Source organism: Cebus imitator, unplaced genomic scaffold (assembly GCF_001604975.1).
Source record: "Cebus imitator isolate Cc_AM_T3 unplaced genomic scaffold, Cebus_imitator-1.0 Scaffold85, whole genome shotgun sequence".
In the NCBI taxonomy this organism is placed as follows: Eukaryota; Metazoa; Chordata; class Mammalia; order Primates; family Cebidae; genus Cebus; species Cebus imitator.
In genome coordinates, this window is record NW_016107400.1 from 9,879,185 (window position 1) to 9,902,823 (window position 23,639).

General features: G+C 49.5%; 1 protein-coding gene across 1 annotated transcript in view; it reads right to left on the reverse strand.

Moving 5' to 3' along the window:
* Positions 1-23,639, reverse strand: part of GTF3C1 (general transcription factor IIIC subunit 1) — an 87,473-nt gene that overhangs the window by 25,485 nt on the left and 38,349 nt on the right. The window contains exons 7-24 of the mRNA XM_017534185.2: positions 23,062-23,214; positions 20,506-20,621; positions 18,818-19,127; positions 17,860-18,077; positions 16,009-16,145; positions 14,745-14,898; positions 12,119-12,222; positions 11,146-11,330; positions 9,139-9,420; positions 8,708-8,853; positions 7,476-7,573; positions 6,908-7,004; positions 6,629-6,806; positions 3,920-4,061; positions 3,364-3,499; positions 2,883-2,964; positions 2,555-2,743; positions 273-430 (exon numbers count right to left, since the gene is read on the reverse strand). Of these exons, the coding sequence (XP_017389674.1) occupies positions 273-430; positions 2,555-2,743; positions 2,883-2,964; positions 3,364-3,499; positions 3,920-4,061; positions 6,629-6,806; positions 6,908-7,004; positions 7,476-7,573; positions 8,708-8,853; positions 9,139-9,420; positions 11,146-11,330; positions 12,119-12,222; positions 14,745-14,898; positions 16,009-16,145; positions 17,860-18,077; positions 18,818-19,127; positions 20,506-20,621; positions 23,062-23,214 (2,885 nt within the window). The remainder of the gene's footprint in view (positions 1-272; positions 431-2,554; positions 2,744-2,882; positions 2,965-3,363; positions 3,500-3,919; positions 4,062-6,628; positions 6,807-6,907; positions 7,005-7,475; positions 7,574-8,707; positions 8,854-9,138; positions 9,421-11,145; positions 11,331-12,118; positions 12,223-14,744; positions 14,899-16,008; positions 16,146-17,859; positions 18,078-18,817; positions 19,128-20,505; positions 20,622-23,061; positions 23,215-23,639) is intronic.

A 23,639-nucleotide genomic window follows, 5' to 3' on the forward strand; every position in this document is an offset into this window, starting at 1 on the left:
CTATGAGAGGCTGAGGTGGGAGGGCCACTTGAGGCCAGGAGGTCGAGGATGCAGTGAGCTGTGATCGTGCCACTGCACTCCAGGCTGGGTGAAAGAGAGAGGCTCCATCTCTCTAAAAAAGAAAATGTGTAGGATTCTGGGCAATCCTTTTCCCAGTGGCCAAGTGGAGCAGTGGAGAGGAGTGGTCCCTGGCTGGGAGTCCCCGGGAGGCTCAGACAGGAAGGAGCTCCCAGCGAGAGCCAGGCCCGCTGCTGGGCTGGACTGGTTGGTACCTTGGTGTTGAGGACGTTGCTGGCGATGCGGCAGAGCACGAGCAGCCCGTCCTCCTGCATGGACCAGGTGACACGTAGCCGCGTCATGCGCTGCAGGGCGCTCTGGTCGGCTTCATCGTGGTAGCGCAGCCTTTTGCTTTTTTCTCCTGGGAACTCTCCTAAAAATACCAGAGGGAAAAGGGAGGAGGTCTCTAACACCTGGTTTGGAGCTGTCAATCTGCAGAGGGTCAAGGTCCCTACCCAGCCAGTGAGATGTGACCAATGGTATTGGTTATCAGATACCCACTGTGTCTAAAGTCACATAAACTCAGCACATAAAGCCACAAAAGGCTCAGCCCCTTCTTTCATCATTTCTCTTGGTCAAATTTCACAGCAACAGGCTGGAAGGCCTCAATGCAGCCTCTAGTTGGTTATCTGTCAATCTCCAATCTCCCCCACTGTGACTGAGTCCTTTGAAGGCATCTTGTACAGAAGCCTACAGCAAATGCCTGGGGTGTATCCACCAAGTGAGCAGGACCATGGTCTGTGCAGTCACTGGGCCCCCACACTTCCTTGCTCCATGACTGCATGGGTGTCGTGTAGACTTGAGTGTATAGTGGGGACAATAAGGACTCTGCTCCAGGGCCATCGAGAGGACCGAAGGAGACTGCATATAAAACATCCAGCGCAGTCATGGCTACTAAATAACAGCAGCAGTGAGATCTGTGTAGTTAATAATGAAACAGCACCACCACCACGACCAAAACTGCAGCCGCTGGCATCAGGGAACATTCACTGTGTGCCCAGCACTGGTCTGTGCTTTTTAAACATATTATTTTATAATTAGACTACTACTTTATAGCAACCCTATGAAATGGATACAATTGTTATCACTGCCTTTTTTTTTTTGCTGAGGAACACAGAGACATACAGTGACTTGCTGAAGTCACACAGCTGAGTCAGCTGAGTCAGCAGCCGAGGTAGGATCTGAACCTTGAAAGCGTAGCCACAGGGTTTCCAAGGTCTCCTGCCTGGGGGAGGTACTGACAGCACTTTCACAGGACAGACACCATATGCCACTGCCAATCTCAAATGACTGTTTAGCAAGTGTCTTCCAAATTAAGGCAGAAGAAAAGTGGGGCAAGGAAATTTGGACTTGAAGCGATACCACACCATATTTTGCTTTGTGATGAAATCGGGTTTTTGAGCCAAATTGGTCTTACACATATCTACGAGAGGCAAAACTGAGTAGGCCATTTCAACTGATGGAATGCTATTTGTTATGAACGCCAGCCAAAGAAACCACTGAAAACAGGTTCCTGTTTAAACATTCTGCCTTTATCTGAAATAGCTACAGCCATCAGTGGCTGCTGTTGAAACTCGCAGACCACTTAGGCAATAGAAAAGTGGTCTAACAACTAGATCTGGTCTCCTTTCCACCCTCTCTGCTATAAATACTGATGGGATGAAGACTTTTAGACTCAATGGCAGTCTAAAAGGCACTGCACAAGGGGTGCGTCAAATCAGAAGGTGCTGTAGGCTTACGTGACTGCCAGCTTTCCTTCAATTTAAAAATGCAACGTGGGCCCAGTGCGGTGGCTCATGCCTATAATCCCAGTAGTTTGGGGAGCTGAGGCAGGTGGATCACTTGAGGTCAGGAGTTTGAGATCAACCCGGCCAACATGGCAAAACACCATCTCTACTAAAAATACAAAACCGGGTGTGGTGGCACATGCCTGTAATCCCAGCTACTCAAGAGGCTGATGTAGAATTTCTTGAGCCCAGGAGGCGGAGGTTGCAGTGAGCCAAGATCACGCCCACTGCACTCCAGCCTGGGCCACAGAGTGAGACTCTAACCCTAAATAAATAAATTAATTAAAATGCAATACGCCTTTGAAACTTTGGCCTGATTAGTATAAACACAGACATTAAAAGGTAAACCCCCCAAAATCAGGATCTTAGCTAGTTGTGATGAGGCTGTTGCTAACATTTTTTTAGCTGAGGTGAAACTAGGCATTTAAACTGAAGGAGTTCCTAAAGTCAGAGGCTTTAAGATAAGATACAAAGGCAGAGAAAGCAGGGGAAGCACATGGGACATTCGAGGCTCTCTTGGTCTGCCAGATGGATGTGGGAATAAAGTGACCATGGCACAGAATCCGCACCACACATCAAGGGAAGGCGGAAACCTGCGTCTTCCCTTGGAAGGCGGGCAGAGCTCGGGCCCTGCTGGAGTGAGGCTGTGGCATGTCTCCCAGCGAAACTTAAAGACAAGGCCCAGTAAGTGTAAATGATCACCACACAACCTTTCTTCCTTCTCTTGATCTTCCTCCCAGGGTCCTTCTTCAGCCGCTTCCGCTTCTGGCTTTTCCCACCCCTCACTCTCCGGTTTCGGTCCAGCGTGGGCTCTCGGTCCACCTCAAACTGCTCTTCCTGGCCGGCATAGAGCTCGGAGCCTACTCTTGCTTCCCCCCAAATATTCAACCTGCTGTTGCCTAGACATAATCACAGGAGACAACCGTTTCAGGATGAGCACTGCAAAGGCCAGGAAGACCAAACTGAACATAGGGTGGTTGTTGAGGCCCTGAGCTGGTTCCATATTTACTTCTGGGGGGAAACTCTCAGCACACATACCTCCGGCACCAAGGGGCAATGGGCGCTTGGACAGAAACGTCTGAAGCCTCACTGTGAGTCCATTCTCTGCGGCAGTACTCTCCTGTGAGACAAGCACGGCACTGGAATGAAGCATGAGCTTCCACGAGTCCCCAGCAGCCCACAGTAATAAATGCACCAAGGTCGCTGAGGGCTGCTGCGTGCCAACAGCCAGGGGCTGGAGTCTCCTGCCACCCACTTTACCACTGCTCAAGCACTCCCTCCTGCAGGGCCTGTGTCACCCAGACCTTCTGATCCTTTTTTAAAAAAGACGTATCTGTCCACATCACAGAGTAAGTTAGAATCCACTGGGAAAAAAACAGGCCAGGCACACATTTAAGGGGCCTGACCCACCTTCAACACAAACAGAAGCCAGCATTTGTGTCTCTGGTCAGGCAGGGAGGGGCAGGAGGGCGAGTGGTGAAGACCCTTGAGATGATGGTCTGCTGTGACGCACACCCACCTTTTTGGCCTGGTTGATGATGTAGCTGGTCCAGATCCAGTTGCGCTTAAGGTGTCCATAGAAACTGGAATCAAGCCCTGCAGCACCCAGCCCATCTCCGGGGATCAAGCCTTCATCCACCACCTCACGGCTTCCACTAAAATGCAGGAAATCAACAGGAAGAGGGCTTCTTGTTATCACCAAAAAGAGAGCCCATGGCGTGGGGTGGCGGACATTTATTTATAGCCAACTTTCACCTTTCCAGAAAAACACCCCACAGGTAGCAATGAAGAATCTAAGGGCCCTAAGTGTTGACTGGTTTTCGCTTTTGGAAGATAAAGTCACAAATCCAGATTTTTATGTAAAATTCCCAAAATAAATTTTGACAACTGATTACATTTTTAAAAACAAGATGTGGGGTAAATAATGTATGTCTGGAGCCAGCCGTCTGCAGCCTCTGTACTGGAGACCCAGGCCATCTGGCCTGACGTCCTAAGCCAAACAAGGGTGGGCAGACATGTGAAATAAGCATCACTGCAGCCCTGTCCTGGCCGCCGCGCTTGGGATGGACACGCACGTGGTGTACTCCAGCATGGCGCACTTGCGCTCCAGGTTGTGCTTGTCCATGGCGCTCTCCTGCTCCTTCTGCAGGCTGCCTTCCTCATCGCTGCCCTGGTCTGTGCTGCTGTTCTTCCTGATGCGCGGGCAGCGCACCACCCCTGGAAAATCAAACATCAGGGTGACCGATCACGCCTTCCTGCTGCGGCTCTGGTGGCTACCGCCTGTGGCTGAGTGGGGAAGTAGAGTGGATTCCTCGCCTGTGAAAAGGTTCCCTGGCCACTTGTGGGATCTGAGATTTCTAAGACCTCTTTGTACAAAATGTCCATACAAGGAAGTCAGAGGGAACAGAGGAAAAGAGTTGGAGTGCTGGTGGGTGACCTGAGGAAAGGGTCTACGCCAGGCTGAACTCGCTAAAGACAGAGGGCAGGCAGGCAGTCGAGAGCCTGGCAGGCTCGGGGAGTCCAGCGCAGGTGAAACCCAGGCCTTCCTGCCTCCCGGAAAGCCCCTGGGAGCTGCTGGGGCCAGGGTGGCAGAAACGACTGTCCTTGCTGGTGGTGGCAGGGACAGGGAGGGGCCTGCACAGATTGCTGAGATGCACTGCAGCGGGCCTGGGCCCCACCCAGTTCCAGGAGCAGCCAGATGTCTCCTAAGTGCTCAAGAGGTTTGCCAATGGAATTGAGAAATGATAGCCAGTTATTCTATAATATAGAAAATTACATTTCTTGCAAAAAAAATACAAAATACAACTAAAAGCACTGCTTGAGTAGGTGAGGGAAGGTTTTCAGACTCTCAAAGACTCTCTCCTGGTATGCTCGGAGACCTTGGCTTGATGGCATGGCTGGTGCGGACTGCGGCAGTGGGAGCTCAAACCCTGCACCGGCAGCTGGAACTTTAAATGAGACGCCTTGCTCAACTTCACCTTGGCCTGTATGGTGGTGGCAGTGGAGTCAGTGGAGTTCTCAGCTTAGGAATAAACCAAGAATCAAAGAGGTTATGAATAGCTTGCCCAAGGTCACCCATTTGAATGGACAGTACTCAAGGCAACGCTTCTCTCACATAAGTAACAATGGCACCACAAGTCTGCTTATGAAAAACGCAGACTCGCTGAATAGGGCCCGGTAATCAGGATTTAATATGCTCCTTGGGTGATTCTTACTCAGTTCGTGCAGCACCTGCTCTAACAGATGATTGCATCTCATTATATGATGCTTTTTCCCTCCTCCTTGGGGCAGAACCTCTTCACGTTTACTGAATGAAGGGACAATCAACGCCTGATTAATGGGCTCAGTAAGCCTCTGCCATTTCTGCTCATGAACACCTAAAGGGATGGAAATTCACCAATTGTCAGGCCTGAAAAACTTTGGTGCAAATTCATGCTGGTTCACAAATTTTTATCTAGATATAAAATGCAGGGGAATTAGGGCATTATTAAAATCTAAATTGGCAAGCCTAGCTCACTGCTGAATGCCAGAGGTTTCCATGAAACACATCGTTCTATAAAATATGTCTGAACCCATGAAAGATTTTTAGATACAAGTGCTCATTACCCTTGGCATTAAACAATTATGCCAAGTAAAATGTGCGACTCCTGCTTCGCGAAAATCAAAGTGTGCTATTGGATCTTTCAGCTTCAAGAAGGGAGGAGCGGAATGGAAGTCCTCTTGCAGGTGCAAGTTGAACGTAGCTTTCTTTCCCCCCTGGTAGAGGTGGCAGGAAAAGGCCAGGTGGAGAGAGGCCTGCAGGAAGAGCGCTGCAGGGGAGGCTCTCTTGCCTTCTGCAGACCCTCCACACATTCAATCCACATTTGCAGGACGACTGTGCACCCGGCACTTTGCAACACATCCTGGGGATGGAAGCCAGCTTTTCTGGGCACAAGGAACTCACGGACGAAATGCAATGATGCTAGCAAAGCTGTGGACAGGCTTTCGCCAAGAGGTGATGCCTGAAGTAGGAGTGAGCATCTGAGAAGCGAGTATGACAGGGAGGGCCCTCCTAGGGAGGGAGAGTGATGTGGGCAGAGGCTCCTGCAAAGCCCAACTCAATCAAGTCACCAGCATGTCCGGTCAGTTCCCTCCAAAACACCTCCAGGCCTGCCCTGCCCTCCTCACTGTCACTAGTGGATGCCACTCTCTCCCCTCACCCACATGGCTTCCTCTCTTTCTCCAACGTACCACTCAGGGCCTCAGCCTGTGACACTGCCTCTGCATGGGACGCCCACCCCAGCTCTGGCCCTGGCTGGCTCTGCCTCACCCTATAGGATTCAGGTCCAATGTCTCTTCCTCAGCAAGACTGCTCCCGAGCCCTAGAATAACCACCACCCTGCCTGCCACCACGGCCCTTATCGCACTCCCCTGAGCTATGTCTCCTCTGCACTAGATGGCGAGTCTCACGAAGGCAGGGCAGGGTATGTTCCCACTGCGGCACAATCAGGCACAGGAAGTGACACATAGGTGGTGTTTAATAAATACCTACTCAACAAACAAATGAACTTTGTCTTAAGTGTGGCTATTTGGGCTCAACTGGGTGGGGAGCTGGGAGCACCCCACCCACTCAAGGCCCACCACTCTCCTTTATCAGGGAGCCCCAGGGGTGCTCTGGTCCTCTGGGGAGCACTTGAAACACATCACTGGTCGGGGCGACTCCTAGGTTTTCTATCCCTAAATCCCAGCTGCCAACCAGAAAGAAGCAAAACCAGCCAGGTCCAGCCAAGACAGCTGACACCCACCTAGTGGGGTGTTGAGGCAGACACATTGCAGGTCAAACCAGTAGTTTTCCACATCCTGCATCGAGTTCAGGACATAGAGGCGCCTCTCGAAGGGCCGGCTGCTGCGGGCCAGGTTGTAATGTGGGTCACAGATGGTGGTGTCAACAATGACTGCATTCTTCTTCAAGAAGACAAAGACCTAATGGGAGACACCAGACAGGGAGAGCCCACATCGGGTTTGGCTGCTTGGAGACCATTTAACCATCAGGATCACCTTCGTTTGGGCTTGAGAGACATTACCTGATCCTTATCCTGAAACTTTTCCGTGGGACCAAACTGTAGCAGCCCCATGTAACACAGCCTCTGAAGGTTCTCCATCACTGAAAAAATGTAGCGCCTGGAAAACAGAGGGGGCAGGATCTTCCCATCACACCACACTTGTAGCAGGCCGCAGGGGTCTGCATGTGGCAGGAGGGGTGCGACTTTCTTCTTCCCTTTTCTACCTGGTGGTAACTGGAGGACCAGCCTCAAGCCCACACTGTACTGAGGCCCAGAACCACCCATCCTAACACCCAACCAGGGCCATGGAGATCGACCCGACACCGGGGATTTGATTTGGAAAGTAAAAGTAATGAAAGGGGAAAAAAATTTCCCATACTTGCAGCCATTAGCAGCAGATTTTACTTTAAAAGAACCTTCAAATCAAGTAACAAAATGTAGCAGCCCATACTTCATTAATAAGTTAATAGAAATCTTGAGATTTTGCAGGCTGGAAGTTAAAAACCGTTTCCTCTCCTGATAAATGACGGCTCAGAGCCCTGATGTAAAGGTTTACTTGGACCTGCAGCCACTCTGGGTCAGGCCTCACCTCTTATACAGAAGCTGCTGCCGGATGGGCCTGGGGAGAAAGCGGATCAGCGTGTGCTTCTTCAGTGGGTGGTTCAGAAATTCCTCCAGGTTGTCCACCTGAAGAGGTGATGTGCAGGTTCAGCTCACCCTGAGGGGCAGGGTGAGCTGAAAGAATCTTGGAAAAAGTGCTTGCCACTATTTTCTGCCCACGGTCTCCCTGAACCTGCCTACTGGCTCTCCTTCCTGCCCTACCCAGTGCCCCTGCATCTCTGCCTTTGGTTTCATCACCCTTCCCTTCCAGCCCATTTTCCACACTGCTGGGGGCAATAAACAGATGTCCTCATACCCTGCTGTGGGCACAGACAGTGCTAAGTTTTTCCCTGGGGCAACATAAGAATATACACATTTATATGAAACCAGAAAAGATGAGATGGAGAACACACATTCCTTTTGCAGCCAGTGATTCTGCTCCTGTTCTTACCCAAAGGAAAAAATGCTGGAGCTGCCACATCTATGTCTACCAAAAGGTATTCATCAGCATGTCATTTATAATAGCAAGAAAGTGCAATTTAAATGTCCAAAAATAGAAAATATTATGGTTAAATAAATTAGAGGCATAAGAACGAATACTATGAATCTACTTAATATCAAGTCTAAAAAGTTAATGATGCAAAAAATAGGAAACACTGTTCAGTCAAAAGCACAGACAATAAAAGAGTGAATATAGTTTCAATTCATTTTTTTTTTTAAAGGGAGATATCACACACACACACACACACACACACACACACACACACACACACACACAGCACAGCCATAAAGGACTACAAAAACCTTACCAAGAAGATAATTACTTAGCAGTAGTTATCTGAGTGATACAGCTATGGGTAATTTCTATTTTATCTTTTTCTATTTACCAAATTTCTAACAACATGTTTTATTGTTGTAATGTATTTATTTGTCTATCTTGCTATCTACCTACCATAATAGATCTATTTAGAAGAGCAAGTCTTTGAAGTATTCACCCCTGATCAACCACCCACCTATCTACCCAATCATTTTTAATCTATCTCGAACAAATCCTTAAAATATTGAAATATTTTCCCTTGACTGAGCATCTGTCCATCCACCCATCCATCCATCCACCTGGGCAACCCTGGGTCTTCAAGTATCCTCCCTTGCCCAGGTGAGTGTAGGCCCTCCAGGCCAGAGCTGAGGGGCCAGTCCTGAGATGGTTCCAGTCACCAGTACCTTGTAGCTGACTTGCACAATCTGGACGAAGATGGAGAGGGGAAGGCAGAGGAGGATGTCACTGACGAGAGCCCAGCCAAAGCCAAACTCCCTGTGGACTGGGATGGGAGGGATGTAGCGCATCCACGAGGCGTCGTCCACATACACTAGGAAAAAACTCATGGTTACACACGCAACCAGGATCCCAGGCACCATGGTGACATCATCTCCCGGGAGGTGTTGGTGCCCTCACCCCCAACTTGAGAAAAACTCTACTTGTCAGGCAGGAAGGAAGCCGAGGAAGAAAGCCTGCAGGTTCAGACGTGTGTATTATGTTTCCATTTGGATCAGAGGAGGCAGCCAGTTTACATAAGGATAAGGAACCATCGTGATTCTCCCTGGATCTACTGGGCCTGCCTGTCCCAGGTGCAGGAGTGGCAGGGGCCTCTCACCTGTCTCTGTGGCCAGCTCCACTTCAGCCTCCCAGGTGACGCTATCTTGGCTGTCTTTGGATGGGGCTTCCGAGCAGGCCTCCCAGGCACTTCCAGAGGAGGATGGCCGGACACATGCCCTGCCTGGCTCCTGCTTTATCTTTCTCCTTTCACTGATGAAGCTTGGCTTCTCCATGCTGTCACTGGCAGGGTGCCCATAGATGAGATACCACAGAAACATGTGGACCACTCGCAGGCGAGGCATTTTGGGCAGAAACCCTAGAGAACGCCCCAGTCCAGGAACTGAAGCAAGAAAGGGAGAGAGCAGTGCTTGAAGAATCACATACTGAATTCAGTTGAATTCATTAAAAAATTACTGAGTGCCACTATGTGCCAGGGAGCAGAAAGATGGCAAATATCCTTATTCTCTTAGAGCTTACTTTCTAGTGGGCAAGGACAGATGATGATAAAATAGAATACCTAAAATAGCCCACCAGCAGAAAATAAAGCCCGGATGGGAGGAGGGCTGCAATTCTACAAACAGAGGCCGGGATAGGCCTCACTGGGGACCCTTGAGTGAACATGCCTACAGGGCAAACGCAAAGGGCCTGAGGTTTGGGTGTGCCAGGCACATTCTAGGAAGGGTCGTGAAGGTGCAGGGGCAGGAGGTGGAGTGGCGAGCAGCAAGGAGGGTGGGAAGGTTTGGCTGGCCCCTCCACATCTCATGTTGGCACGTAATCCTCAGTGCTGGTGGTGGGGCCAGGTGGGAGCCATCTGAGTTACGGGGTCATCCCTCATGGCAAGGTGCCGGTGCTCGTGAGATCTGGCTGTTTAAAGTTGGGTGGCACCTCCCCCAACTCTCTCTTGCTCCTGCTTTCACCATGTGATGTGTCTGCTCCCCCTTCACCTTCTGTCATGGCTGGAAGCTTCCTGAGGCCTCAGTAGAAGCCAAGCCATGCTTCCTATATAGCCTGCAGAACTGTCAGCCAATTAAACCTCTTTTCTTTACAAATGGCCCAGCCTCAGGTATTCCTTTATAGCAGCATAAGAATGGCCTAACAGAGGGCCTGAGAAACTACTGGGTAAGGATTTCTGGCTTGATGAGAACTGCGCCAAATACTCCACAATCTCAGTTCTTTTAAAGCGGCTTATTTCTTTGCTGATGCAAATGCACTGTTCCTTGGTTTTCCCCAGTGAGAGATGACGGCTGTGAGAGCATGCAGGACAGTCAGAAGCCCCACCGGAGGATCACCGGCGCTGCCCCTGGTCCATTCAAGTGCAAATACCGTCCAGCTGCACACACTCACGCCGCTGTTCCTCCTTCACCTGTGCTTTCTAACAGGGAAACGTGGAGAGTAAAGGCCAGGCTGTGGGGCTGCAGCCCTTGGAAACGGAAGTCACACAGCCTCTTCCACTTGGAATCCCTGGGTCTGCTGTGTCCTGGACCTGATGCTGCCTGACAGACAGCCGGGCCCCGGTGAGGCAAGTTTGCCCTTCTTCCTGCACCAGCACGCGTGCCGTGGCCTGGAGAGGGGCCGAGCATCGTGACTATAAAGCCATGGCCACCAGCCTTGCTCAGCACAAGTTTAGAAATGAGAGAAGAGGGAACCTGTCAGCACTCCAACTCTGAGGAAATTATAGGAACACCAGACTCATCAATGACTGTGCTGTGGGGGATTTGTGGAGTCAGGACAAGGAGAAATTTTCTGTACTTTATAAAATGCTCCAGCTCAAGAACATTCAGAAGAAGAAATTAATCTTTCCTCACACTGGGATCTAGCAGGATTCCGTCTGAGTCTCTCAGAAGCCTTGTAAGGTATGGCAGACAGAACTGTCCCCATTTTGCAGATAGGGAGAGAGATGCTGGAAGAAGTTATACAGCCAGAGTAACAGGATCCAGCCCACAGCTCAGACCCCATTCTTCTGACTGCAGCTCACAGCTTGAATGGAGAGACCCAATGCCTTAAACATCCTCATGCAAACAACAAATGAAATGTAACTAAACCCAGACAAGAAGCTGCTGCTTACCTACAACGGGATGATAATTTCTAAGCTGGGTTATGCCCATTTTCTTATCACTTTTTTTCATCCGTCCACTTTCTGACTTAGAGGAAGCACTCAGCTGAGAGTCTCCTGATCCACTAGGGCCTTCTTTTCCTTGACTGTCTTCTTCTGCCTCCCCTTGGGGCACTGGAGGCTGGGAAGTTTTAACCCTGCAGTCCAAATAAACATGCAATAATATATTGAGAAAATCAAGGCTAAGAGAAAGGACAGTGTCTGGCTGTATGAATGGGATGCAGGCCTGTAGGTTTCAAATCCTGCTCCCCACAGGGGCCAGGGAGATGGTGCAAACAAAATGTCAGATCACTGAAACATTTGGGGGTGGTGGGGATTGTGGGACCCTGGAGAGGGCACCCCCACTTATGGGTGCTGCCTTGTGAGACATGGAACCCAATGCGCTATATCTTTTGACATGTCCATCAATGCCAGAAGTGAGGAATTATATGAGAAATTAACCAGCAACTGATTCAAAGTATATGTGGCCAATACTTGGCAGACCTCACAAAGCAGTATGTGCAAGCCAGATCAGCCCTCTCCCTGCCTGTGGGAGTCTCTAGTTGAGACACAGCTGACAACTTTCTCCCTCCCCTGAGTGTTCTCTCAGTTCATTACATGGTTTATGAACGAAGTTAGAGAAGATCTGAGAAAGTCAACCAGAATCACTGTGAGCCATTGTGAGACTGAGTGAGTTTCAGACGGCAGAGGCCTATGACAGGGAGTGCTTTGTCCACACTCTATCAGACAGAATAAAGACCACTTTTTCTTTTCCCCTAAAGAGTCCTGAAATTGGTCCTTATTTAGAGTAGGAGATCATGAACCATGAACTCTAAACCAACAAATTCACTGATCCCATGCAGGTATGAAGAAAGGGCTCTTGTGGACTTGCTGGCACACAGGCCTGGCATCCTTGCTCTGATTCCTCCCGGGCACCACCACTTGCCTGTTGGCTGTGCTGGAATTGGAGATCCGGAAGCGGACCTGCTCGATGGCACTTCGCACCAGAGGGTCGTTCTGGTCCATGGATGGGTGCACCACCAGATCCACCTACAGAGACGTTGGAGCATCCCACAGGTGAGGAAAGAGCTGAGGCAGACTTGGCTCCACAAGTCTATTTATTCCTAGTGGAACCCCAGTCATACCTGTTTTTCATTAACATTTCTAAAACACAATTAGGAGATCGAAGCAAAATGTGTTGCTGAACAGTTTGCCAGTAAAGCTACTGGTGGAGAAATCCCTCAAGTGACCAAGCGATCAGGTTCTGCCATCGGTGCCAGGGGTGCTCGGCCCCACTAAGCAATCTGGCCTGGACACAGAGCCACCCCCCTGCAAGTCCCTCACTGGGCTGTCACAGCCCACTGGTCTGTGCTGCTACCTGGCGGGCTGCTCGGTGCCCCGCTCCCACTGTCTGAGAATTTCCCCGTCGCTCATGAGTCCTGAGGGCTTCCATCTGGAAAAGGTAAGTGGCTTTCATTAATCTACCCTTGCTGAGAGTGCCGTCATGGGACTCCTGCCAGGCGCCCGTCCAAACAAACCGGCAGAGGATTTAGAGCCGCTTTTGTTGTTTTACCTTTTCCGAGCTACTGAAGCTGAACAGTGAAGGTGGTTATCATTTCATGAGAGATACACAGGGTGAAAAATAGAAACTGCATGGAAGAGAAGTAACTTGAGCACCCAGCAGGGAGAGGTGGAGTGGGGCAGGGTGTGTGTGAGCGCGTCAGCGTGGCAGCTGAGGCCCGGCCGGGCCCCCGGGGAGCCAGACTTCTTGCCTGTCTCTGCTGAGGCAGAGGACAGCAAGGTCAGGCTGTCTGAACGTCCACTCTGGCCAGCAGCTTCATGCTGAACATGGGCTCAGATAGATCTAGAGACGGGGCAGGCAGCAACACCTAGATGAAGGCTCCAGAAGGCTGCACTTGGCTCAGTTTCTCCCCATCCTCATTTATGAAATAAGGACCACCCCGCCCCCACCCCCAACTATCAGCTTTGTGGTTTTGTGAAGCTCAAATGAGATACAGGGTGGCAACATTTCAGACAATTCAAAGGCAAGGGAGAAATACGCAGCATTCACATTGCCCTACTTTCCCCAGCCAAATGGCCCAGCAAACTTCCCAGAGGCCCCACGGGCAGGGCAGGACACAGGAGCAAAGACAAAAGACTGATGCAGGCACACCAGCTCCAGCCCACATGGGCCCAGCAGACCAAAGGCTGCCAGTAGCACATGCTCTGGGTGCCAGAGAAAGTCCTGCTAGAAACCTACGCTGGTACTAGAGTCACATGTGCATAACTGAAGCCCTTTCCAGCCAGAAAAACCAGCTACTGTAGTGGGACCTCAAGGCAAGAGGCCCCCATTCCTGGACACTTTCGTTTTTGAGGTTATCTGCCCTCCCCGCATGCTTACCTGCTGCCCCCATCCCTCACCCACTCCCTCCAGCACTGCCTGGAGACACAGCTGATGCCTATGCCTGACTGCCTCTCCCTAGCCCTAAACTGGAGGGTAGGGGGTTCTTCAGTGACTGCACTCTCTGAAGATCAGCAGAAATTGGAGGCGCTGTAGCTTTTCTTGGCCTTCACTGAGAGGTTAGCATAGGAACCTACTGCCACTGCTCAAGGCACAAGCGACAGGCTGGTGGGGGGTGGGGGGTAGGGGTAGGGGGTGGGGGGTGGGAGGCGGAGGGCGGGGAGCAGAGGCCAGGGACGTTATTGTTTCATTTTTAAAAGGCTTACAGCAGACATAAAAACTGATGAGAGCTCTCAATGTAGGAAGGCTAGACACTGTTTCTTAAGTCATTTTTTGTACTACCCTGCAGTTTTCAAATTTCTCAAAAAATAAAAGTAGAAAAGCAAAAATGACTTTACTAGCTTATTAAGAAAACAAAATACCAAAGCAGAGCTTTCTTAAGGCAGAGATTTACAATGCAGGCATAAGACAAAGTCAGGAAGTTACGAGTGACTGTCCCCACCAACCATTCCTTTTGGCCCTGGTGCCTGGCTGTATCATCACAAATTACTCTGACCCTGAAAAACGTGTGCCTTAGAATGTGTGTGAAGCTGCTGCTGAGCTACAGCTGCTATGGGAATGCCCCCTCCTCAAACTTTACATTGTACAGAATAGATAAATCAAGGTGGAAGAGATGTACTGCTCCCGTCGGATAGCCAGAGCACATCCTGACTTAATGCCATCATTCTTTCTGGGGTGTTTCCTCAGCTCTCCGTGGAAAGTATTCTTGCTGCTTAATCTAAATTTTCCACCTTCTAAATGTTATTTAATTTGTCCCCAAACGACTGAACTTCAAAATGCCTCTACTTGTCTTCTGCTTCTTCAAGGCTGGCTGCAGGGCTGGATGCCTGCACAGTTGCTGCTTGGAGTTGACCTGCTTTACAATCCTAGCAAGTTTTTGCTCTTTTCTGTTTCCAGCTTACCTGTATTCCCTAAATCAGGAGGCATAATAGGAAATTCCAAGTCATTGGTAACAAACCAACTACCAAGATACAGCAACGACAAGAGAAGCTAGGCAAAAACCTCCAACAGCACGAGGCTGGCTCTGGGTATCGGGGGAGCCCCTGGTTACCTTCTTCTTGATGCCATCTTGAATGACGGTGGTCCGATATAGTCGCAAGAGACCTTCCTCAGACAGGTTCCGCACCAAGCGGACAATGGACTTCTTACAGCACTTCGTAGACACCCCTTCCTGCTTCTCCTGATCCATGATCATCTTCTGGATCCTGGGCCCCACAAAATAAGCAGGTAACACTCCCAATCTCAGTGTGGAAGGCCTTCTTCAACCCAGGCAACAGAGACATGCCTCATGGTACCCAACAGAAACAGGGAAGGACCAAAGGGGGTTTCCCCACCACAGAAAGACTGACTTATTGAGACATTAACAATTGTTTCCCTTGGTGGCAAATGTATAAGGACAAGTCACCAAGACAGCAGCTCCACAGCGGAGCCTTTCGCCAGCAACTCAAGAGACTACGATTTGAGAACATGATGGCAGGGAAACTGCACACTGTCTTCACCAAGTTGAATGCTAATTTAACACCCAGATAAGGGCTGTTCTGGTTTAACACTAACCCCTAAGATCTGAAGTGCGCTAGACTTCTCTCTGGATATATCTTCCTCTAGGTCTTACTGAATCACTATGGTGATATTTCTAGAGCACTGATTATAGAATGCAGGGACAGCGGGTGTCGTGTCTCACACCTGTAATCCCAGCACTTTGGGAGGCTGAGCAGGGCGGATCACTTGAGGTTAGGAATTCGAGACCAGCCTGGCCAACACAGTGAAACCCAGTCTCTACTAAAAATACAAAAATTAGCCAGGCGGGTGCTTGTAATCCCAGCTACTCAGGAGACTGAGGAAAGAGAACAGCTTGAGCCCAGGAGGCGGAGGTTGCAATGAGCTGAGATTGTGCCACTACACTCCATCGTGGGCATTATAGTGAGACTCCACCTCAAAAAAAAAAAAAGAATGCAGGGACAGAAGGAACATTGGGAACACCTAGCTAAACCTCTCATGGCTCAGAGGAGGGGAACAAGGTGACAGTGGCTGCAGATGGCCCTCCTCCTCTCTAACAGCTCTAGTTAGAGACGGAGTATGAGGAAGAAGTCTCTGGGCTCAGTCATTCTCTGTCTAGCATGCTGATATGCCTCAATATCTGCTCCTTTGGAAGAACAAGAGTAAACTCTAAATCCTTTCTACCACAAAGGAATGAGATGAGACTCTACACAGTGGGACAGAGATCTGAACACCTCTCAGTGGTTTCTGGGACTTGTGATGACTAATTGGCAGGAGAATTACTGTTAGCACAAGCAGACAGACAGACAGCTCCTTACGTGAATAAACTCTCGATTAAGCGAAGGTTGGTGACGGCTTCTATGATCAGATTCCTGCGTTTCAGCAGTCGGTAAGTTTCGTGGGGTTTGTCTTGGCTTGAGCTGTGCCTCCCAGTCTTCAGGGAACTGCTACTCTCCTAGAACAGAGACCAAAAAAAGCACAAGATGCAGTGAGGCTTGGGGGGGCCACACATCACTCCTGTGGGTGCACTGGCCCTCTTCAAGGAACTTCTACTCCCATCTTTCAAGAAGGGACGCCAAGAAGCCTGTTCTCCTACACAGGATCCCACTACTCTACCATCTCAATGCTTTGAATATCAAAGACATCGGCCAGCAGAGGACCCTGGGCCACTCTATGAAGATCAGCTGGTTTCAGAACACAAATTAGAGGCATCTGCTCCACCAACTCCTGAAAAGTTAGAAGGCATTCCCTTAATTCTCCATTGGTTCTTCTATAGTTAGCTAAGAAACTGACACACTGACAATCATATGCCAGTTACTGTTACTCTTTTTTTCATAAAAAATTCTTAACACTTTTGTCATCATAGTTCCCATTTTACAGAGGAGAAAAACCAGGGCTCTGTGTGGCTAACTTTCCAGGGACTCATGGGAAGTGAACATGCCAGGCCAAAGCTGATATTGACCTTACAGGGCTGAATGAAACAGCAGTGGCCGGGCACAGTGGCTCATGCCTATAATCACAGCACTTTGGGAGGCTGCAGTGGGAGGATCACTTGAACCCAGGAGTTTGAGACCAACCTGGGCAACATGATGAAACCCCCTCTCTACAAAAAAATATAAAAATTAGCTGGGCATGGTGGTGCATGCCTACAGTTCCAGCTACTCAGGAGGCTGAAGCAGGAGGATCACTTGAGCCTCAGGGCAGAGGCTGCAGTGAGCCAAGATCACACCTGTATTCCAGGCTGGGCACCACAGCAAGACTCTGTCTCAAAAAAATTAATTTAAAAAAATTACATAAATGAACAGCAGCAATACCATCAAAAGCCACCCCAGATCATATATCCACTCCATACTAGGTGCCTTGTTCTCTACTCAGTGTTTCCAAAATGGGTGGCACTGGCAGTGTCTGAGGTACTGTTAAGTGACAAGTGTTGACACGGCATTAGGCGAACCAAATCACACAACAGGAAAGGCATTCCTTATCAACTGTCTTTCAATCCTTCCAACAATATTGATGAAAGTATTGGTTTGACTTCGCTTTGTCTTTTTTAACACCTTGATATGTAAGAGTAACTGGCTGGAAGAACTAATACAGTTTTGACTTTATTGTATCTCCTCTATGATTACTTTCTTTTTTATAGCAAATGATATCAGCCTTCTACCTAAAGCAGAGTTTCTCCACCTCACCAGTGCTGACATTTGGGCCGGGAAATTCTCTGCTGTGAGGCGCTGTCCTGTGTATTACAGGTTGTTTAACAGCATTCTGGCTTCTGTTGGATGCCAGCAGCAGCCCCTCCCTAAGTATGGCACTCAGAACTGTCTCCAGTTACTGCCAAATGTCCCCCATGGGTAAAAACCATTGATCTAAATTAGGTATACAAGTTTCCCTCTAAAATATATCTAAGTAAAAAGCGTAAGTTGTTGGAAATTAATAAGCCAGTGGGCAGATAACCAGGCAGACTATCTCTGCGAAGGGCCCAGGCTGCACGAGGGTGGTGTGTAAATGAGCACCGCGCTACTGCTGCGAAGCACAGGCGGGCCCCGGCATGCAGCACTCTCACTGTGGACGATTTCACTGTGATCATGTGATTCCAAAGCACAGAAACGATGAGGTAAGGCACAGGCTCTTACTCGGAGGCAGCTCCCTCCCCTCCCTCCGCATGCACTGACCTTTGGGTTTTCCATGCGGACCTCCTCGATCACAGCTATGTCACCACTGTTACTGTCTGTGCAGTGGGAGACAAAGGACACGTTGGGGTCTGAGACGCTGCTGGTGTCTAAGACGTTGTCCCTGCTGGCAAGGCTCTGGCAGGCTCTCTCTTCAGCAGCTCCCGGGAAGGAGGGCGGCTGCTTTTTCAACGGGTGTAGGTTTAGAACTTTCCACCCACCTGTGGCGGAGGGAAGAGGTAGGACAAATCAAGGGGAAGGCCAAGAGGGGCATTCATGCTTGGGGGTCAGAGTAGACACACGCAGACCAAAGGATTCTGCTGTGAGTCAGCTGAAAGGGACGTGGACCAGCAGCAGCTTGGGCCCCTCCTTCTGGCCCCTCATCTACAGCAGGGTTTCTCCACCTGGCCAGTGTTGAAGTTTGCGCCGGTTAATTCTCTGCTGTAAGAAGCTGTGCTGTGTATTGCAGGATGTTTAACGGCATCCTGGCCTCTATCTATGAAATGCCAGTAGGAGTCTCTCCCTAAGCCAGACATTTAACAATGTCTCCAGATATTGTCAAATGTCCTTGGGGGCTCAGAGCTGGGGACCAGATTTGCAAACGTGTCATCAGCACCACTCTCTATGCATTTTAAAAAAGTTTGCTATAACTAGCCTAAACACTTGGAGGACCCTTAGACTGTTGGAGGGGAGTGGCAGGGAAGTGTATGAAAGTTCATTCTTTAAAAGTAAAAAAAGCAAACAAAACATGTGCCATGAAGAAATGATTTGCAAGCAGCCAGGAGATACCACAGGACCCTCTCCTCCAAACCCATGAAGATGTGGTACAAGTGACAGCATCAGGTCTCTCATCAGGATGGCACCAAGGGCACTGCAGGTGTTTGCTCAACTAAAGGGTGTTTCTTGCAGATGCCCAGCAGTGCAGTGCAAGCAGCCCCTGCCCACCCCACGCATTCCCTACCCTTGGCTGGGGTGGAGTGATGAGGCTGGGTCTTGGGCCGGACGTTCGCAGAGGCTCTTGTGTCCCTCTGGGCCCCTCTGCCTCTCCGCTTGCTGCTGCTCCTCTCCTCCTCGCTGTCCGACTCAGAGAGGAAGGTATCCTCGCCTTCAGGCAGAAGCGACTCCTCCTGCATGGACGCCAGGCTTACGGTGGTCAGGAGCTCGCTCCGGGCCTTCTCTCTTTGGTACTGCCGGCTTAGGTCGCTCTCCTCTGCAAATACGCAGGAAATGTATTTGGTGGTCCGCTGCCGACCTTCATCTTCCATGAATCCCTAGAGGGAATAAGATGTGTTTATCACACTATAAAGAGAGCGTCATACCCACAGGCATTCAGGTGTCTGTGGCGTCTATTTCCTCATTGGCTTTCATCTGTGTCTTCTGTCTTACTGCCTGGGCCCTGGGTCGGGCACCACTGATGCTCCTTCCAGGCTCTTTCTGTCTGTAATCCCCCAGGTCCTGCTGCCATATGGATCCTTCTCTGAAGTACAACTCTGACTGTGTGTCTGCTCTAAGAGGCTATGAGCTTCTCAGGGGCAGGGCCTTCACTTAACCTTCCATACAGCCCCAGTGCCTGGGACAGAACGTGGCCTACAAAAAAAGGTCAGTAAGCAGCAGCGTTTGTGATGCAGACGAAAAAGTTGGACTGGAGAACATGGGCTACACTTAGCCACTGCCATGGGGATTGGTGGCCTGGGCACTGGCGATCCACACCCATTTTATCTTCTAGAACAGGGCAAGGGGCTCTTCCCAGGACCCTTATAGGAGAAAAAGTAAGATCTAGGTGCCACCACATGCCAGGGATGGGGCCAAGTGTGCTGCAGTCATTCACCTAACTATAATTCTGCCTTCCAGCAAGATGACCAAAACATGGGAAAGACGAGAGTGGCATGTGAGGGGCCGAGAAGGCTGGGCTGAGGCAGGTCTGAATTACAAAAGGAGAGTGCTAGACAGGCATAGCTGGTCAACTGGATGTCTGCAGGCGCCAGGTAAGTAACATGCATGAGAAGGAGGGCCAGCTGGGGATGGAGGAACCCTGGAGAGCACTGCTTTGTCTGAAGCAGGCAGACAGAGTGGCCAGCCCCAGCTGACTGTCCCCACACAGGAGTAGGCTCCTGGGCTGGTCACATCATCTTCTGACTTTTTTTTTTCTTTTTCTTTTTGAGACGTAATTTCACTCTTGTTGCCCAGGCTGGAGTGCAGTGGCGTGATCTTGGCTCACTGCAACCTCTGCCTCCTAGGTTCAAGCGATTCTCCTGCCTCAGCCTCCCAAGTAGCTGGGATTACAGGCACCTACCAACACATCCAGCTAATTTTTTGGTTTTTTTGGTAGAGATGGAGTTTCACCATGTTGACCAGGCTGTTCTGGAACTTCTAACCTCAGATGATCCGCCTGTCTTGGCCTCCCAAAGTACTGGAATTACAGGCATGTGCCAGTGCACCAGGCTACTCTGACTTTTCGAAGACAAACAGGAACCACAGTGACAGGGAGACATTAACATGGCTGTGGACTACATTTAGCCCCAGGGAGGCCATTTGCCTCTTTGACACAGATGTCAGGCCATGAGTCCCTGACTCCCCGAGATGCTCCTTCGAAAATACACAGCACACGCCTCTAAAGACAAGAGTGTTGGGGAAGGCTCATGATGTTACCTTGACAACTTTGAATCTTTGAAGAAGCCGGCATAGCATTCTTGCCTCCAGTTTTCCCACATTCATAGCCACTCGGATTTCAGCTTGGGAAATTCCTTTCGTGCCTCTGCGTTCAACTGTGAGAAACAATACACATGAACTGAAACCGCTGCAAAGGAGCTGTTCTGCACAAGTCAGTTTCCAGCCCACTTTTCAACAGGCATTTCAATGCTGTGAAATTACCAAACAGAACAAAACACCATTTCTCTCCCTTATCCTCCCAAGAGTGCTTTCTCTTCTGAGCCTGAGTTAATATACTATACTAGGCTACTAACAGCTAATGTTTTGAATGCTTACTATCTCACAACTCCAAGTTAAAGCACTAAATGTCAGGTGATAACAGCTGAAATACCAAAATGCAGGAAGATCAGTTTTACCCAATAGCAGGAAATTAGCCCTTTGTGTGAATGAACTGTTTCACATAAATGAAATTGATCTCTTTAAGAAGTATGAAAATAATTTTTAATTCAGAACTTTTTAAAATGTGTAGTCTTCATTTCCCAGTTTTTCTCAACAGACACAGAGGCATTGTGGACAGCGACTACCGCACTGTCCCACAAGAGTCCTGCAGTGGGGACTGTGGAAGGAAATGATGCTCCTCAGCCCTAGAGTAAATGCCTCGCGGACCACTGGGCCCCACTATTGCTGTGTGTAGCTTGTCCACTCCTGGGCTGCCACAAGCTGCTATATGTCAGGATTGAGAGTGTATCTGCCGCTCAGAAGCCCTTTAAATGCATCCCACTAAGCTGGGACTAAGAACTCCAGGAAGGAGCCAGCTTGGGAACTGGGAGGTGAGCAGGGAGTCCCAGAAGTAAAGCACACGAACTGCAGGTAGACTTGGTGGCAAAGCTCTTTGACTTTTCAGAAGTTATCTTCCTCTTTATTTCCTGATGCATCCGCAAGCTTCAGGCTGCCTGGTAACAACAGTCTGCATAAAGAAGGTTTTGCTATGTTGTACATGTATAAAAATAAGCAGCAGAATGAACAGAGATGACTAGAATGTATTCCAATACTGATCTGGCAACATGCTAAAAAGTAGGGATGAAAGGGCTAGCTGGACAGGGTGGCTCACGCCTGTAATCCCAGCACTTTGGGAGGCCGAGGCAGGTGGATCACCTGAGGTTAGGAGTTCGAGACCAGCCTGACCAACATGGTGAAACCTCGTCTCTACTAAAGAAATGCAAAATTAGCCAGGCATGGTGGCACATGCCTGTGATCCTAGCTACTCAGGAGGCTAAGGCAGGAGAATCGTTTGAACTTGGGAGGCTGAGGTTGCAGTGAGCTGAGATGGTGCCATTGCACTCCAGCCTGGGCAGCAAGAGCGAAACTCTGTCTTCAAAAAAAAAAAAAAAAAAAAAAAAAGGGTGGGGGTTAAGGGCAGCTTTTTCCCAACTGCGTTATGTGGAACCCATTCTGAGAAATGTGAAGGCGACTAACTAACAGCCACAACTCAATCAGATCCCCCATGGCCACGTCACTTTCTGCTCTGTCCTCCTCCCTGCAGGGACCTGAGGCCACACCACCTACGACACTAGGTCACTGCTGTCCTACACAGATGTTAGGGGATCTCAGGGAAAGGTTAGGAACGGGAGAGAGTTTTCTTTCCCTGTTCATCATAGATTCTCGGCCTGTGGTAACTCCAGACCAAACTTAGAAAATGACAGGTAGCTCTTGAACCTTTGAGTACGAATCACAATAGCTTTCTTTTTCTTAGTGCTTTCCATGCACCAGGCCCTATACCAGCTATTTTAACTTTATGTCATTTATCCTCATAATGTGCTAACGTGGATGCTATCCCCACGTGATGGTTAACCTTGGGTGTTGATGGGACTGGATTAAGGGATACCAGGATCAGCAGTCGGGTTTTATCTCTGGGTGCGTCTGTGACAGTGTTTCCGAAGGAGACTGGTGTATAACTCAGCGGACTAAGTGGGACAGATCCGCCCTCCTTGTGGGTAGGCACCATCCAATCAGTCAGGGGCCCAGGCAGAACAAGAAGCCAGAAGAAGGCGAACTTGCCCTCTCTTCTGGAGCTGCAGCCCCTCTTCTGCTGTTCTTGGCAATCAGAACTCCAGGCTCTCCAGCCTTTGGTCACTGGGACCTGCCCCTGTGGTGTCCCTACTTCTGATGCTTCCCTGGGCCTACAGCTCGCAGACAAGCTGGTGACACTTCTCAGCCTTCATAATTGCATGAGCCAATTCCCATAATAAGCTCCCTCTCATATATCTATGTATATTTATCCTACTGATTCTGTGTCTCTGGAGAACTCTAAAATGCCTGCTTTTACAGATGAGGAAATTGGAACTCAGAGACCTCATTAAAGTCATGTGGCTAAGTGGCAGAGCAAGGATGCAAACTCCTATGTGATCTCAAAGCCTAAACCCTTCCGGATAACCAAGGCACATCCCATTGTATTGCATTCTCTATGGGAGAGCCCTCTCTCGACACGTGGGCAAACCATTCCTTGACTCAAATACTCAGGAACCACATCCAAGCCAGGATGGCAACAAGACTTACTGAGGTCGTAGGTCTGCGTGAGCATATCTCGCTCGAAGACGATGTCCACTGGAGGCACTGTCTTGGAGATGACCTCCTCGTCCTCGTCATCGTCATGGTCATTCCGTTTAAATTCCTTCAGCAGCTTAAGGCACCGAACCATGACATCGGTCCCTGGCAACACAAGCACGGGATTTCCAGCAATGAGTGAAAGCAGCACTGCGTGGGGGAGGTGAGGGGTCCTGAAATATCACAGCACATGTCGGCAGAGACAGAGATCCCCAGAAAGGTCACACATATCACCACGTCTGGACCTTTAAAAATGACTCATCACGGGGCACAAGACCTGAAAATGTATTCCATAAAGATGCTTTTGGTTTTTGAAAAAGTGAAGAAAGCAATGCAAATGGAAGAAATAATAAGGTGCTATTAGTCTTGGTAAATCAATAGTCGCCCTCACCTGCTGGAGACCAGCTCCATGACAACAGGAGACCTGCCTATCTCTTCCTGTTCCCTTCTCAGCACCCAGGACACGGCCCACACTCAGGAGGCATGCAAGCAGTATTTGCTGAAAGGATGAAAAACATCTTTGTCCTTTT